Source organism: Prionailurus bengalensis, chromosome A2 (genome assembly GCF_016509475.1).
Source record: "Prionailurus bengalensis isolate Pbe53 chromosome A2, Fcat_Pben_1.1_paternal_pri, whole genome shotgun sequence".
NCBI lineage: Eukaryota > Metazoa > Chordata > Mammalia > Carnivora > Felidae > Prionailurus > Prionailurus bengalensis.
In genome coordinates, this window is record NC_057348.1 from 97,348,286 (window position 1) to 97,362,265 (window position 13,980).

Consider the following 13,980-nt stretch of genomic DNA (forward strand, 5'->3'; position numbering starts at 1 on the left):
GCTGAGTGTGAGACCCTGCAAGTCCCAGCGAGATTTAAATCTGAAAGCTGTCTCTCCACTGAAATCTCTGAGAAGAAAGTCATAAAGTATTGTCAGTGTTCACGTCCAGGTGGCCTCTGTTAGGCACCTATTTTGTGTATATCTCTCTCATAGATGCTTTATCAACAAATTAATCATTCTAAAGGGTCCACTTATATCATCACTTTCTAACTTTTAAGGTTTAATAAGACACAGTAAATTCTCACTTTACCAGGAGACCCAAGGAAGGAAACAGTTCAGAGAGCTGAGTTTTCTAAAGGATGGAGTCCATCCTTTTTCATGATGGTACAGCATCATCATTTGGCACATCAATTACTGCACTCTGCTATATTATACAATGACGTCCTTATGGACCGTTTGGTTGCCTTGTCATTTACTGATCACACACCTCCGCTAGTGGGTCCCAGTCTGCTAATGCTTTTTAAGGTTGTGTGTTTTATAGATTTTCTGTTTTCTCATCTGCAGACAAGTTGTCAGCTGTCATTTCTCATTGCTATCAGTATGTTTCCTATAGCAGCTTCTCTATCCCTTCTAATTTGCTGCTATTAATCTGCTGCATGCACGTTTAGAAACCAGACTACCAAATGAGGTGGCGTTGTGTGTTAAAGTAAGAACAAATTTGTTCTGTCTTAACGCACGCGGGGCTCTGCTAGATGTGAAAAACAGGAGCCTGCATTTGCCGCATCGATTTTGGCCACCTTTTGTGGCAGATTTCCTGGTCCTTAGTTGATGTGGTATACTTCTGAATAGATGATCTTACTATAATTGGGACACAGCCATTATTTGAGATGGCAGCGTAAATTCCATGTATTAAATGCATTCAGAAATAAATAAGTGTACCATAGAAAGTCTTAATTCAACCCATACATTATGTAAACACGAACTGTCAAATCAAAATGAATGGATTTAATGTGTTGTATAAAATAATTTCTTACATATCTGCTGTGTGGGAAATATACTGCATAATTTAAACAAAGAGATCTATTGATTAAGTGATCTATTACCTTCAGCAATAGCTAAATCAGCCTAAGAATATTATAACGCACTATAATTAATAAGTAATTTATTATTAAGAAATTAAAGTCTACTTCTAAAAGCATTTCAATTTTGTTAATTTGCCTCTCATGTTCAGAGAGTTTTAAGACATAAGCTGTTCAATGGGAAGCACGACAAGAGTGCTTTGAGTGAAAATTACTTAAATAAGATGGTGCATATTTCTCAACTGTTCATAGCACTGCCTGAAAAAAAACTGGGGGTAAAAATGATGAAGAAGACTTTTAAGTACGTGTAAGATGAATGGTAATACTGAACAGCCATTTATCTGGCACAGCTTTGAAAATAAACTTTTGCCTAAGCAATGAGACATTCCGATTCCTCAAAATCCTCTTTACCTTAAATCCTTATGCTAATCCTAATGTTAAGAACCAGGATATCATTTTAAAAGAAAGTTACGTAAAAAATACAGTTGCTAAACTTATTATATGGCCATCCCTGGTAATTAAAACTTGTAAGTACTGTCAGGAAAAAAAATTAAGTTTGGTCTTACACTTTACGGCTTTACCAGCTAAAAGGCTTGGAGCCCCTGAACACACAGCACCACAAGAAGCTGCTACCAATGAATCGGGATGGATTCTAAGAGATGAAACTCATTTGCTGTCTCTGCCTCAAGAGAACTCATTTCAGGGTTTCAGAGTCCTATATATTTATTGTTTCCTTCCCAATTTATTTTTTTAATGTATTATTTCTATAGCCAAATTGAAATTTAATTACTAACCTAGATAATTGCTGTAGAAAACTATTCTGAGGAACATCAGTATCCAGCTAGGTACACGACCTTTCTGTGGGGTTTCTTTTCCCCCTCTCACTAAGATTTACCTTATATTTGATCAATCTAGGTTTATAAATCCTGGCTTGGTATCAAAAGTTTTTCTCAGCAGTCTGCCCTTCACCTTTGAGTTTACTCAACATCAAAGTACTGCAGGCCATTCATTTGGCGGTGGTCAGCTACTGTTTTTATTTCAGTCACAGACCATGCCTAGGCTGTAGAATTCATCACAGGGAAGGCATTAAATTGCTTTTTTAACTTCATTCCTTTAAGAGATAAGGCCACTTTTCTTTACATGAGGTAGAAGAGAAACACTGCATCTTTTTCTACAAAAAGCAAAAGGTTTTTTTTTTCCTCCTGACCAAAGCCACTTACCAAGACTATTTTTCTACACTGGAGTGAAACGTCTTGATTTTCCCTATAATGATCACATGTTTTTGTTTTGTCCTGTTGTTTTTTTCTTAAATGTCAGTTGGAAAGTGGTTGCAAAACATTGTTAATTGGTGATCGATGAACTTAGTCTCGTGAACGCTGCTGTTGAGAAGGGCTTTAGATGTCATCCTGCCTGAGCATGCCAAATATATTTCTCTACTAAAGACAGATCATAGCATTACTTCCTACTTGGATATGGCCTCAGCATTGTTCTCAACCCAGAATTCCTGACAGACACTATCAATCGGAATTGGCATGCACTTGCCCCCCTGGAGAGTTCAGTCCTTCATTTTATAGATAACAAAATTGAACCCAGACAGACAAAATGATAGGTCCAAGCCTACAGGAGAAGTAAGAGGAAAGGCTGGGACTTGAACCCAGTAAGTCATGTATTTTGTTGATTTGGAAGCATCAGGTAATACATTTGGTGGTTGTCTGTACCTTGTATTATTACGATCTACTACAGCAAGCTAATTATGTTGCATAATGCCTGCACTTTCTTAACCTTTTGTTTGATGACAAACCAGAATTTGTCCGAGTTCATTCTTCTATTTTGTGAAGTTACCGTAATAACACTGCACAACGGGAAGAAGTGAGTTGACAGTCACAACTCCAAGAAAGAAACAGACCTGAAGGTTCTTTTGTTTAAAGAAAGAAACACACTTGAAGTTTAAAAGGAGACATTTCAGCTGGCATTACCTGAGCCTAGAAGGAGAAACTCATATCCCTGATAGATGGTCTTTTGAAGTCCTGGAACTTTGTGACTCTTCCTCCTAAATTTGCCACCTTTCAGAGGCAAAGAAGAATATATATTTTCAGCCATAGGAGCACTTCCTGCTCCTCTCCAACCACAGAGGAAAAGAAGTCATCTAGAGAGATATTTCCATCTTCAAGGCATGCCAGTCCTTGACTGTCAGTAAGCTAAGGAGGAGCTCCTTTAAGACAGCAGAAGAGAATTCTAACGAATTATTCAGAGTACATATTACTTTATTCCCAAGAAGGTCAAATTAAAGTTTAAGTTTAATATTAAATAATTAGGAAATCAGTACATGATTATTTCGACTTTCTCTAAGGAGAAAGTTTGTTTCTTAGGGGAAAAAATAATAAAAGTTTATCAGTAAACCTAAGGCTCACCCATTTTGGAAAGTGAATTGTGTTAAGAAAGAAAGGAGAATTTGAAAACATTTATCTAAGTGAAGTATATGAATGAGTAATGTGAAGGCTTATTCCTTTTTTATTTAAATTATTCTGGGATAAATTTTAAGTTCCTCTACCTCCACCCTAGGGGAAAAAAAAGGGAATCTATATTTAGAATGCTCTTTATGATTTTGTAATTTGTGCCAAGATAGAATGATGCCAACTGTGTGACTCTGAGACTTCAAATTCCTCAAAATCCTATTTACAGAAGAGATACCATCCCACTGCTAAAATTTAGGACAGAGCATTATTTTAAAAGGTATAGAAAAAATACAATCACTAAACTTACTTTATAAATGCTCTTAGAATGTTTTGTGCTCTCTTGAAATTGTCAAAAAGAGATGATTGGAATTCATGGTCAAGAACATCTCAAAGAACATTTGATACCTGAGGTAGCATTTAAAACGGCCTTGCTCTATGAACCACTAGAAACAATTCTCTTCGTACAGTTGATAAGGCATCATTCTCTGTATATTTTGATAATACAGAACTATAGTGATAGTATTTAAATGGGATGAGAAGACCAGGAAGGGAAAAAAAAGCTAAAGGGTGAGTTCAAAGAAACTGAGGATGTGGTATCTCAGTAGATTTAGGATGTATTGATCACTTCTATTTTGAGAACTGTAATTATCACTCAAGTTCCAAGGAGAAAATCAGTTTGGGATCCAATGAGAGCATGAAGTTTAAAAGAGGAGGAGACAAGTATCTCTTGAAGATTCTGGAGAATGCTGCATGCAAAGATCTTGGAGTCACATATTTTACTAAGAAAGCACCACAGCAGGGGCACCTGGGTGGCTCAGTCGGTTGACCCTCCGTCCAACTTCGGCTCAGGTCATGATCTCGTGGTTCGTGAGTTCGAGCCCCTCATTGGGCTCTGTGCTGACAGCGGGGAGCCTGGAGCCTGCTTCTGATTCTGTGTCTCCCTCACTCTCTGCCCCTCCCCCACTCATGCTCCGTGTCTCTCTCTCTCTCTCTCTCTCAAAAATAAATAAACATTAAAAAAAGAAAGAAAGAAAGAAAGCACCACAGCAGATGACTCATCGGGGCTCAACAGCTTATTGTGGAACACCTTTTTGGCAAATCAAGTAGGAAATGGAGGGACATGCTCAAAGATAACAGGAGTTCTAGAGATCAAAGTGAAAGAGAAGAAACTGAAGAAAAAAAGAATGGATGAGGGGCGCCTGGGAGGCGCAGTCGGTTAAGCGTCCCACTTCAGCCAGGTCACGATCTCGCGGTCCGTGAGTTCGAGCCCCGCGTCAGGCTCTGGGCTGATGGCTCAGAGCCTGGAGCCTGTTTCCGATTCTGTGTCTCCCTCTCTCTCTGCCCCTCCCCCGTTCATGCTCTGTCTCTCTCTGTCCCAAAAATAAATAAACGTTGAAAAAAAAAATTAAAAAAAAAAAAAAAGAATGGATGACTGTAAATTTAGTGCAGAATGGTGTGAAGTCCAAAGGGAGAGTTTTTGGTGATCTCATGTCGGGCACCAGGAAGCAGAGCAAGTCCCAAGGCCTCGGGAGATGAAGAGATTTAGTACATTGCAGATGGCAACACCGAGAGTCAACTGGGGCCATAACTAGGAAGATCAGAAAACAGGAAGAGGGGATATGCCTAAGAAGCTGAGGGCCCTCAGCTTGAATAAGGAAGCAGCCAGATACTGATGATCATCATGGGTAATTCCCTTGAAGAAACCAGGAGGGATCCCTTGAGAATATCTAAGGAAGGTGTGGGGAAAGGACTCTGAGATGATGGGCTTCGGTCCTGGAACAAATGCATTTTTTAGTGCTTTTTAAAACAAAGTTTTGTGATCTTCTCATGGGAAGTTATTGTTATAAAACTCTATGTTTTATTATGGATATTACCAATCAAAATTCCTTTAAAAATGCAAAGATACTTGCGGGTTTGTTTCAAAAACAGCAGAGTAGAAAATTGGAAGCCTCTGTCTTACTGTGAAACAGACCTGGAAGTGGATGATTCCAGCTAAGGGATAATTTGGCGCTAGCTGGAATAAAGCTAGTGACCTCTAATTTTAGAGCTGTATGAAGAGAGTGAGGTAAGCCAGGAATCATTCCTACAAGGTACCCAGGATTTGTTATATGGCAGTAAAGCCATTTTTATCACATAAAATTACTTCTCTTCTAAACACATTTTTAAATTGCTATTTTTATAGACACTTTGGTTGCCCAAAAGTCATGGAAACCAGGCTACATGCAAACATGCAGGAGCACATATAGCCAAAATTGTGTATGTGCATATGTGTGGTTGGGGTGGGGGGTGGTGGGCAGAGATCTTAAAGGCAAATAATCAAGAAATGTTAAGTGAAAGCTTATGATGATAATCAGCATTTTGAAAACAACTCACCTTTTGGTTATTAAGTAAGTCTTTTTCTCCCTGATGAAATGCATTATTTCAAAGGTCCTGGCATATTGCTAATGGACACATTTATGATAGGGAAGAAAAAATTTAGGAAAAAAAAATCATCCAAGGGTCAGGTCATCTTTCCAATAGAAAGTAAGTGCCATCTAATTATTTAATAGCAAAACATATCAATTTGGTTTTGCAACAACAAAAAAATCAGTCAAAAAACCATCCACAATTAGCCAAAATATTTTATGACCATTTTTCTAAGGTTGAATAAATACTGTTTTTAAAATGATTTATGTTAAATGTGCTTCTTAATGTTTTTCAATGTTGTAAATAAATTGTTATAATAACCACACTGGAACAATTTTTATAAGTGGCAAGGTAATGACTGGATAAGGGTCACAATAGGTTAAAAACAAGAATTATTTTTAGTTAAAAAAAAAAGGCAAACTACAGCAAAGGAAAAAAAATTTAGAAAATAATGGATTAAGAACATAGAGGATCAGAAGTTTTAGAAGATTAGGAAAACAAAATCTGATTTTTTTCAGACTGACTTACCAAAAAAAAAAAAAAAAATCCACACATGACTGAAAAAGCAAATGGGATACTGGAAGCGAACATTTAATTGACCCCCCAAAGGGGATTTAGATTTACCACCTAAACTCACCATCTTTCTTCCCACCAGTCATTTTTCTGCTGAAAATATAATTGTTGGCCTGTTTGGTCTTCCAGTTAACTGTTCCATTTATGCCATCAGCACAGCTTAATAAAAAAGCTTTTCAGAATAAAACAAACGCACAAAAAATGAAATTAATGTCACATTAAAATGACTATCACAGATCAGCTACTATTAACTGGGATTAGATTCCTTTCAGCCCACTAGCTTTTTAATTCCATTTACTAAATATTTGTTGTGTGTCACTACAAGGAATATGTAAGGATATAAGGTAAACAAGATACAGGTTCTGCAACTCAATAAGTCCACAATCTTCAGGGATTGATCATTCATGTACACAAATATGAATGAAATATATATGCATATAATCATTACACATATACACAGTGGTAGAGAGAGAAGTACTACAAAACCCTCAGGGGGGAGCCATAATCCCTGGATATGGATGTTGTGATAACTTTAAAGTATGTTTTACATTTTACAGTTGAGGGGGTGCCTGGGTGGCTCAGTCAGTTAAGCATCCCACCCTTGGTGTCAGCTCAGGTCATGATCTCACGGTTTTGTGGGTTCAAGCCCCACACTGGGCCTGTGCAGCTGCCAGCACAGAGCCTGCCTGGGATTCTCTCTCTCCCTCTTTCTCTGCTCCTCCCCCACTCACACTGCAAAAGCTCTCTCTCTCAAAATAAACAAACATTTAAAAAAAAAAAAGAAATTTTACAGTTGAGTTTTTTGGAAACATTACATTGGCAGAAATGAGCAGAATTGGGATTAGGGGCTAATAAATAGGAGGCTATCTCTGGAGTGCAGGGTAGCAGTGAGCCCATAAATCGGTGGTTGAAGCAAAAGGAAAATAAAGCAGGGGCCAGTTACATGACATCATGCAGATAATACTGACAACGTTTTCAAATTGCCGCATGTGGGTTAGTTAAAAGGGGAGTCAAAGATGGTTTTGACTTTTTGAACCAGAATGACACAAAATAGTGATACATTAGGAATCCCCCCAAAAGGAGTCAGTTTTAGGAGGAAGATGATAAATTTAATTAGAGATATATTAAGTCTGGGGTATCACTTGGAATATCCAGGTGAAACCGTCTAAGAGAAAGATCGAAATAGAACTCTGGTTCATTAGAGAACTTAATGGGGTTTCAGATACAGATTGGAAATTCATCCCCAGAGGAATGATTATTGAAGCCAAAACCCCAGCGTAATTCTTTAAAGAGACCATGCTCCCAGGTCACATGCACTAGGCACCCTCATATACCAGGTGATCTGGAGAAGACACACCTTCGTGTTTTTGAGCCATTCATCTATTCTATTTCCCATCATCGAACCACCACTCTTACTGCTTACTCCCTCATTTTTCATCCTTACCTTTTTTTAAATTTTTTTAACGTTTATTTATTTTTGAGACAGGGAGAGACAGCATGAACGGGGGAGGGTCAGAGCAAGAGGGAGACACAGAATCTGAAACAGGCTTCAGGCTCTGAGCTGTCAGCACAGAGCCTGACGCGGGGCTCAAACTCACGGACCGCGAGATCATGACCTGAGCCGAAGTCGGATGCTTAACCGACTGAGCCACCCAGGCGCCCCTCATCCTTACCTTTTAGACATAATATTCGGGTACGATTTTCCTAACTACAACATTGGGTCTCCAACACATTCTCCCTTCCTCTAACCATCTCAGGTATGTTCCCTCTGGGTTCAGCTCAGTCCAGGAATCCCCCAGGGTATAACCTACAATTTTGTCCTAGCTTCTGGAGCTGAAATATAGCAAGAAGGAACGCACAAAGAAGTGGCAGGGACAGCAAAGGCAGAAGAACATGGTAATAAATACATTTATATAGCAAGCACAGAGGATGATTCAGCAAAGAGCAGCAGAGGCAGAGAGGTTGGACAACTGAGCCTGAAGTGTCACATATGTCAACACAAGAGATATCAAGGAGACTGGAATCAACATCCTCACATACTGCAAAAAGGTCAAAGAGAATGAGAGTTTAGAAAAGACTGCTAGCCTGTGTAAAATGAGAAGTTACCGGGGACTCCTTGAAAGTGGAGTTGCAACAAAGTGACAAGAATAGAAACCAAACCGCAAAAGGTCAAGATATAGATGCAGCAAATATAGTTAATCTTAAGAACATTGGCAGGGATAGGGGAGCAAAGAGATTAAATGATATGATAGATAGACGGTGACATAGCAAGGCGGAGAGAGGGCAGGTTATCTGAGTGTGGGAAAACAGATTTTGTTCAGCTCGGGAAAAGACGCAAGGAGACAGGCAGACTAAGGGTAAAGAAAGGGAGCAAACCTGATGAGACACAATGCAAGAGAAACTAGAATGGGCGAAACCAGCATTTACAAGTAAAGAAAATACCTCACGAATCAGAAACTAAGGACAAGTGAAGATAAAAACATCAGCAGGAGTACAGGAAGCTTCATGTTGAAAGGGGTTCCATACCCTAAGAGATGAAATGTGTATTTCCTTTTAAACTGAATTTTGAATACAATTCTGAACTTTAATTAAATGATGAGAAATACTGAGTTCCCTTCCAAAATGGAAAAAAAGAATACAATTCAACACCCAAGTTATTAAAAACTAACAAAGAGGCAAACAAAACCTCAGGTGAACATTTCAGTGATGCCTGCAGGTGGAAATCAAAGGCCCTAGCACCCCAAGCAAATAAATGACTTGATGGGTATTTAATTTTTAAAATATGCAAACTTAAGTGTACTAATTTTATATCTACTGAAAGACCAATCTTCTGGATGATCCTTCTAAGAAATGGTTGATTTGCTTAATAACTGAAGTTATGTTCTTTTATTTATTTTTATTTTTTTTTTAGGCAGGCTTCACGCCCAGCACAGAGCCCAATGCGGGGCTTGAACTCATGACCCTGAGATCAAGACCTGAGCTGAGATCAAGAGTCAGACCCTTACCTGACCCTGCCACCCAGGAGTCCCAAATTGTTTCCTTTTAAATCTAGGTGAAAAACACAGTCGTTACTCCCTAAATCATTTAAGCTCAAATAGGATCAGAAATGTCCATGGCCTCTTGTGGCCAAATATCTCCCCCACCCCCACTGCATTCTCTTGATCACTGGGTTCCAAAGACTACATTCTGGTCACAGAAGAATCATTTGGGCAACTCTCTAAAAATACATATTCATACCCCCAAAAATTCGTAACAAAAAAATGTTTTAAGCACATATTCATAACTCCAACGTGGAGAGTGTAGGTACGTGGGTTACACAGTTTTATCAGGTAATTCTCATATACAATATGAACTCTAGAAGACTGAGAGAAGACCTACAGAACCCAAGGGTATATAGGATATTCACTGAGTCACATCATATGTGCCAAATGTAAGGCTGGCCATAGAACTGAAAACTTTATCCACTCCTACCTCCACTTTCCCATGGATTGGAGAGTTACCATAAAGAACAGTTTGGAGTGACTGGGTCAGTTAAGCGTCTAACTTCACCTCAGGTCATGATCTCACAGTTGATGAGTGTGAGGGCTGTCTGCTGTCAGTGCTGAGCCTGCTTTGGATGATCTGTCCCTCTCCCTCTCTGCCCCTCCCCTGCTCACTCATGCTCTCTCTCTCAAAAATAAATTAGCATGAAAAAATTTTTTTAAAAAAAGAATGGCTTGAATATCCAGACAGCACCCCTTTTGTTCCCTCCTTTATTCTAGCCCAGTAGTTCTCAGACTATGTATGCATAAGAATTGTTGTTCAGTAAGGGAAGGGAAACAAAAATAACATAAAAACAGGGAGGCGGACAAAACATGAAAGACTCTTAAATATAGAGAACAAACAGAGTTACTGGAGGGGTTCTAGGAGAGGGGATGGGCTAAATGGGTAAGGGGCATTAAGGAATCTACTTCTGAAATTATTATTGGATTATATGCTAACTAACTTGGATGTAAGTTAAAAAATTTTAAATAAAAATACAAAAAAAATAATTGTTCAGGGTTATACACACAAAACTACATATATTGGACTTTATGGGTGATTTAAAGAATTTACTAAGATAACTTAAATCTATGGGATTTTTTTTTTTCTTCCACTCTGTCACGTCCTTGCCAGGTGAACAAGTTATCATTGCTCATACGTTCTAGGTCCTATATAAGGGTAGTCCAGTTGGCTTTTACAAGATTCAAAAGGCAAATTTGATTGGTGCCTCAATCATTAAAAAATAGAAGCAGTGTAAGAGTTTAAACACATTCCACCAGCATCATTCTATTTTAAAGCCAGCATTGCTTTGAGCATATTCATTTTTTTTAAAAGTTCAGAGTAATCCATTTAAAGTTCCACTCTGACCACAGAAGACAGTAGTCCAATAAATCTAAATAAAAAGACAACTTTTATATGACTTACTCGCCACACAGTGTCACTAAAGGCAAGACACAACGCCACGGATGGTGTGCCTGCTTCCACATTCAAGTCTCACACCTTGAGGAAGAAATCTCAATAACATGGAAATAAGTATTTGTTTTTAATTGTGTGTCCAAGACCATGGATCCAGTTGACTAGCTTCTTGTATAGAAAATTACTATAATCTGTGCAATGACAAATGCAGATATTCGCTGAAAAAAGCTACCATTTTAAAGTTTGATTTTTGTTAGAAAAGGACCAAAGCATTTCTTTTTCTGTGAGAACAAATTTCCTTAGTTAGCATGGGAAAACACAACTCAATTTAAGAATATTTACTCTATACATAACTTATCAAGATTAAATCGAATATGCAAAAAAATTTCAACCTGTATGGACCGGTTCTTGGACTCTTTCCAAAGATAACAGACCATCCTCAGAAATCTTGAAAGAAACTCCACTGTGTTCACTGGGTTCATGATAATCTCTACAACAATTGTACCTGGATGTGAGTTTTGCTCTGATGCATAAACACAAAAGCAAAGAATAACATGCTTACTGCGTTTACACTGCCCAAACTAAGATTATTCACATGATTAGCTGGCATACACAATTTAACCAATTCCTCAACAGCTCTCTCTCAAAAATCATCAAAGTCTGAATTAATCCAAAGGTGGCTGGCATGCCCTTAAATTCCCTTGAAACTATATAATACTTAAAGTTCGTCTTAAGATTCCATGATTTATTCTGAGTCTTGTAGCACCGTGACTGACTACATTTCATCTGGCCTGGAGCAAGCACTCTCCAAAGAGACATTACTCTTTCCCAAACCTGAATAATTTGCAGACTTGAGGAGGTGGGGTTTGTTATTTAATAAAAGCAATTGAAGAGCTGTGAATGGTGACTGATTGCTGATGAGCTAATCAGAATGTCAAGGGAAAGAAATAATAAATAACGATTTACTCTGCCATTGCTGTCCAAGTAAACAGCAGGGAATGCCAAATGAAATTTAATCTGATTAACACACTCACCTTAGAACCAAACTGTCATGTCTTTCTCTGTCCACTGTCTCCTCTGTCTCTTTTCATATTTCACTTGAAGGGGGCACAGACTTTGTTTTCATAAAGTAGATAGATAGCTCATGTCCCTGACATCTGTCTGCTTTCCCCACGTCGCTATGCTGCTTCCTGGCCCTCTATATCTTTTCTTCCCTTCTTTTATGCAACATCCTTAATACTTTTAAAATTGTCTCTTATATTAAGATGTTTTCATATTCTTCTCTCTAGAAATGTGCATTGACATTATCATTAGCTACTGCGTTTTGAATAATAAGTGAGAGGCACTACACTGAGAGTTTATACATATTAACTGATAATCATTACATTATCAACTATGGGAAGTAGGTATTATTAGTTCCATTTTTCACTGAGGATAAAAAGACTTGGGAAATTATGGAACATACCCTGGATCATAAGTTTACTAAGTGGCAGAGTTGGACTTTGAACTTATTTCTTGGCTTACTGCAAAGTCCGTATCATCTACTCCATCAATACTAACCCCAAATGGTTAAATGGAAAAGCAATTTATAAACTACATACTTTTACATGTATTTTGAAATATTATTACTAGTACATCATCTTCAACTTATTTTTCTTTCTAGAAAAAGTAAGTTTCCCTTGACTGCTGGATTAGAAATAACTAGCAATGAGGCAATGCCCATAAAAATTAATTCCATGCATTATGTGCACGATTGCACACATGGGCATGCATGCGCGCGCGCGCGCGCACACACACACACGATTCATTAAAAGAGGAAAATTAAAAAGTTGGAAACTATGGGGGAAAAAGGCTTTGCTGAGAAGGACTATCCACTCCAACCTCAGGAAAAGATCCTCTAAAGAGAAGTGTAACAGCAGGATTTTAAACCTAGGAATGCCAAAATAAGAAGCCTCCAAACTTTGTTAAAATAGGAGTCCAGCAGGGCAAAACATAAGTAATTATCAAATATGTTTGAAAATTATATGAATTTTATAATTTTATCACAAGCAAGGTAAGATACTAGTCTTTGGAGTAAAATAAAGTTGGAATACAGAAAGGTAGTGTTTTGCATCAGAGTCTCTGAAGGTAAGAGTGGGTTGAAATCCCGGTTTTTGTCCACTGAGCAAGTTATGCAATATCTCTGTACCTCAGTCTCCTCATCTGGTAGGGACAGTATAGTGCCCGCTTCATAAGGATGTTGTTAGTATTAAACAATACATTTAAAACCCTCAAAAGAGTGCTGTGCACATAATGATGTTCTCAGAAAAATGTGAGCTATTATTACATTTAATCTTCAACTAATATGCAGGAAATCTGATTTTTTAAAAATTTGTTTAAAGTTTATTTTTGAGAGACAGAGTGAGAGACAGAGCAGGAGTCGGGGAGGGGCAGAGAGAGAGGGAGACACAGGATCCAAAGCAGGCTCCAGGCTCTGAGCTCAGCACAGAGCCTGACGCAGGGCTCAAACTCACAGCTGTGAGATCATGACCTGAGCCGAAGTCAGTGCTCAACTGACTGAGCCACCTAGGCGCAGTGAAGGAAATTTTGGATGCCTTTAAACGTGATTTCTTAAAAAGTAGACACTTAAATGAAAAAAAAATGTGAGGGGCACCTGGGTGGCCCAGTCGGTTAAGCGTCCGACTTCAGCCAGGTCACGATCTCGCGGTCTGTGAGTTCGAGCCCCGCGTCAGGCTCTGGGCTGATGGCTCAGAGCCTGGAGCCTGTTTCCGATTCTGTGTCTCCCTCTCTCTCTGCCCCTCCCCTGTTCATGCTCTGTCTCTCTCTGTCCCAAAAATAAATAAAACGTTGAAAAAAAAATTAAAAAAAAAGTGACAATTGGCATTACAGACTTAAGCTTCTCTTTTTTGTTCTCATGGTCATAAGACACATGAAAAGTGATATTTCTATAGCTGCATGTAGTAAATGCTGGAGGCTGATGATGAGCAGAGCCAACAGCCCAGGGGCTCCAATGACCCCCCAACTCCACATGGCCTCCCAGAGGACTAAGATGATGGCATTGGCCATGGTATGATGGACGAGAGCTGTAG

The 13,980-nt window shown here is 38.6% G+C and overlaps 1 protein-coding gene across 15 annotated transcripts in view; it reads right to left on the reverse strand.

Annotated features, from left to right (window-relative positions):
* Nucleotides 1-13,980, reverse strand: part of SGCE (sarcoglycan epsilon) — a 70,210-nt gene that overhangs the window by 46,309 nt on the left and 9,921 nt on the right. For 6 of the 15 annotated variants that reach the window (XR_006298498.1, XM_043588886.1, XM_043588885.1 and 3 more), the window contains exon 2: nucleotides 6,519-6,626. The exons of the other annotated variants lie outside the window; for them this stretch is intronic. Coding sequence is in view for 5 of the 6 variants with exons in the window: in XM_043588886.1 (XP_043444821.1) it covers nucleotides 6,519-6,626 (108 nt within the window). In the remaining variant the exon portion in view is untranslated. The remainder of the gene's footprint in view (nucleotides 1-6,518; nucleotides 6,627-13,980) is intronic. 15 annotated transcript variants of the gene reach the window in all.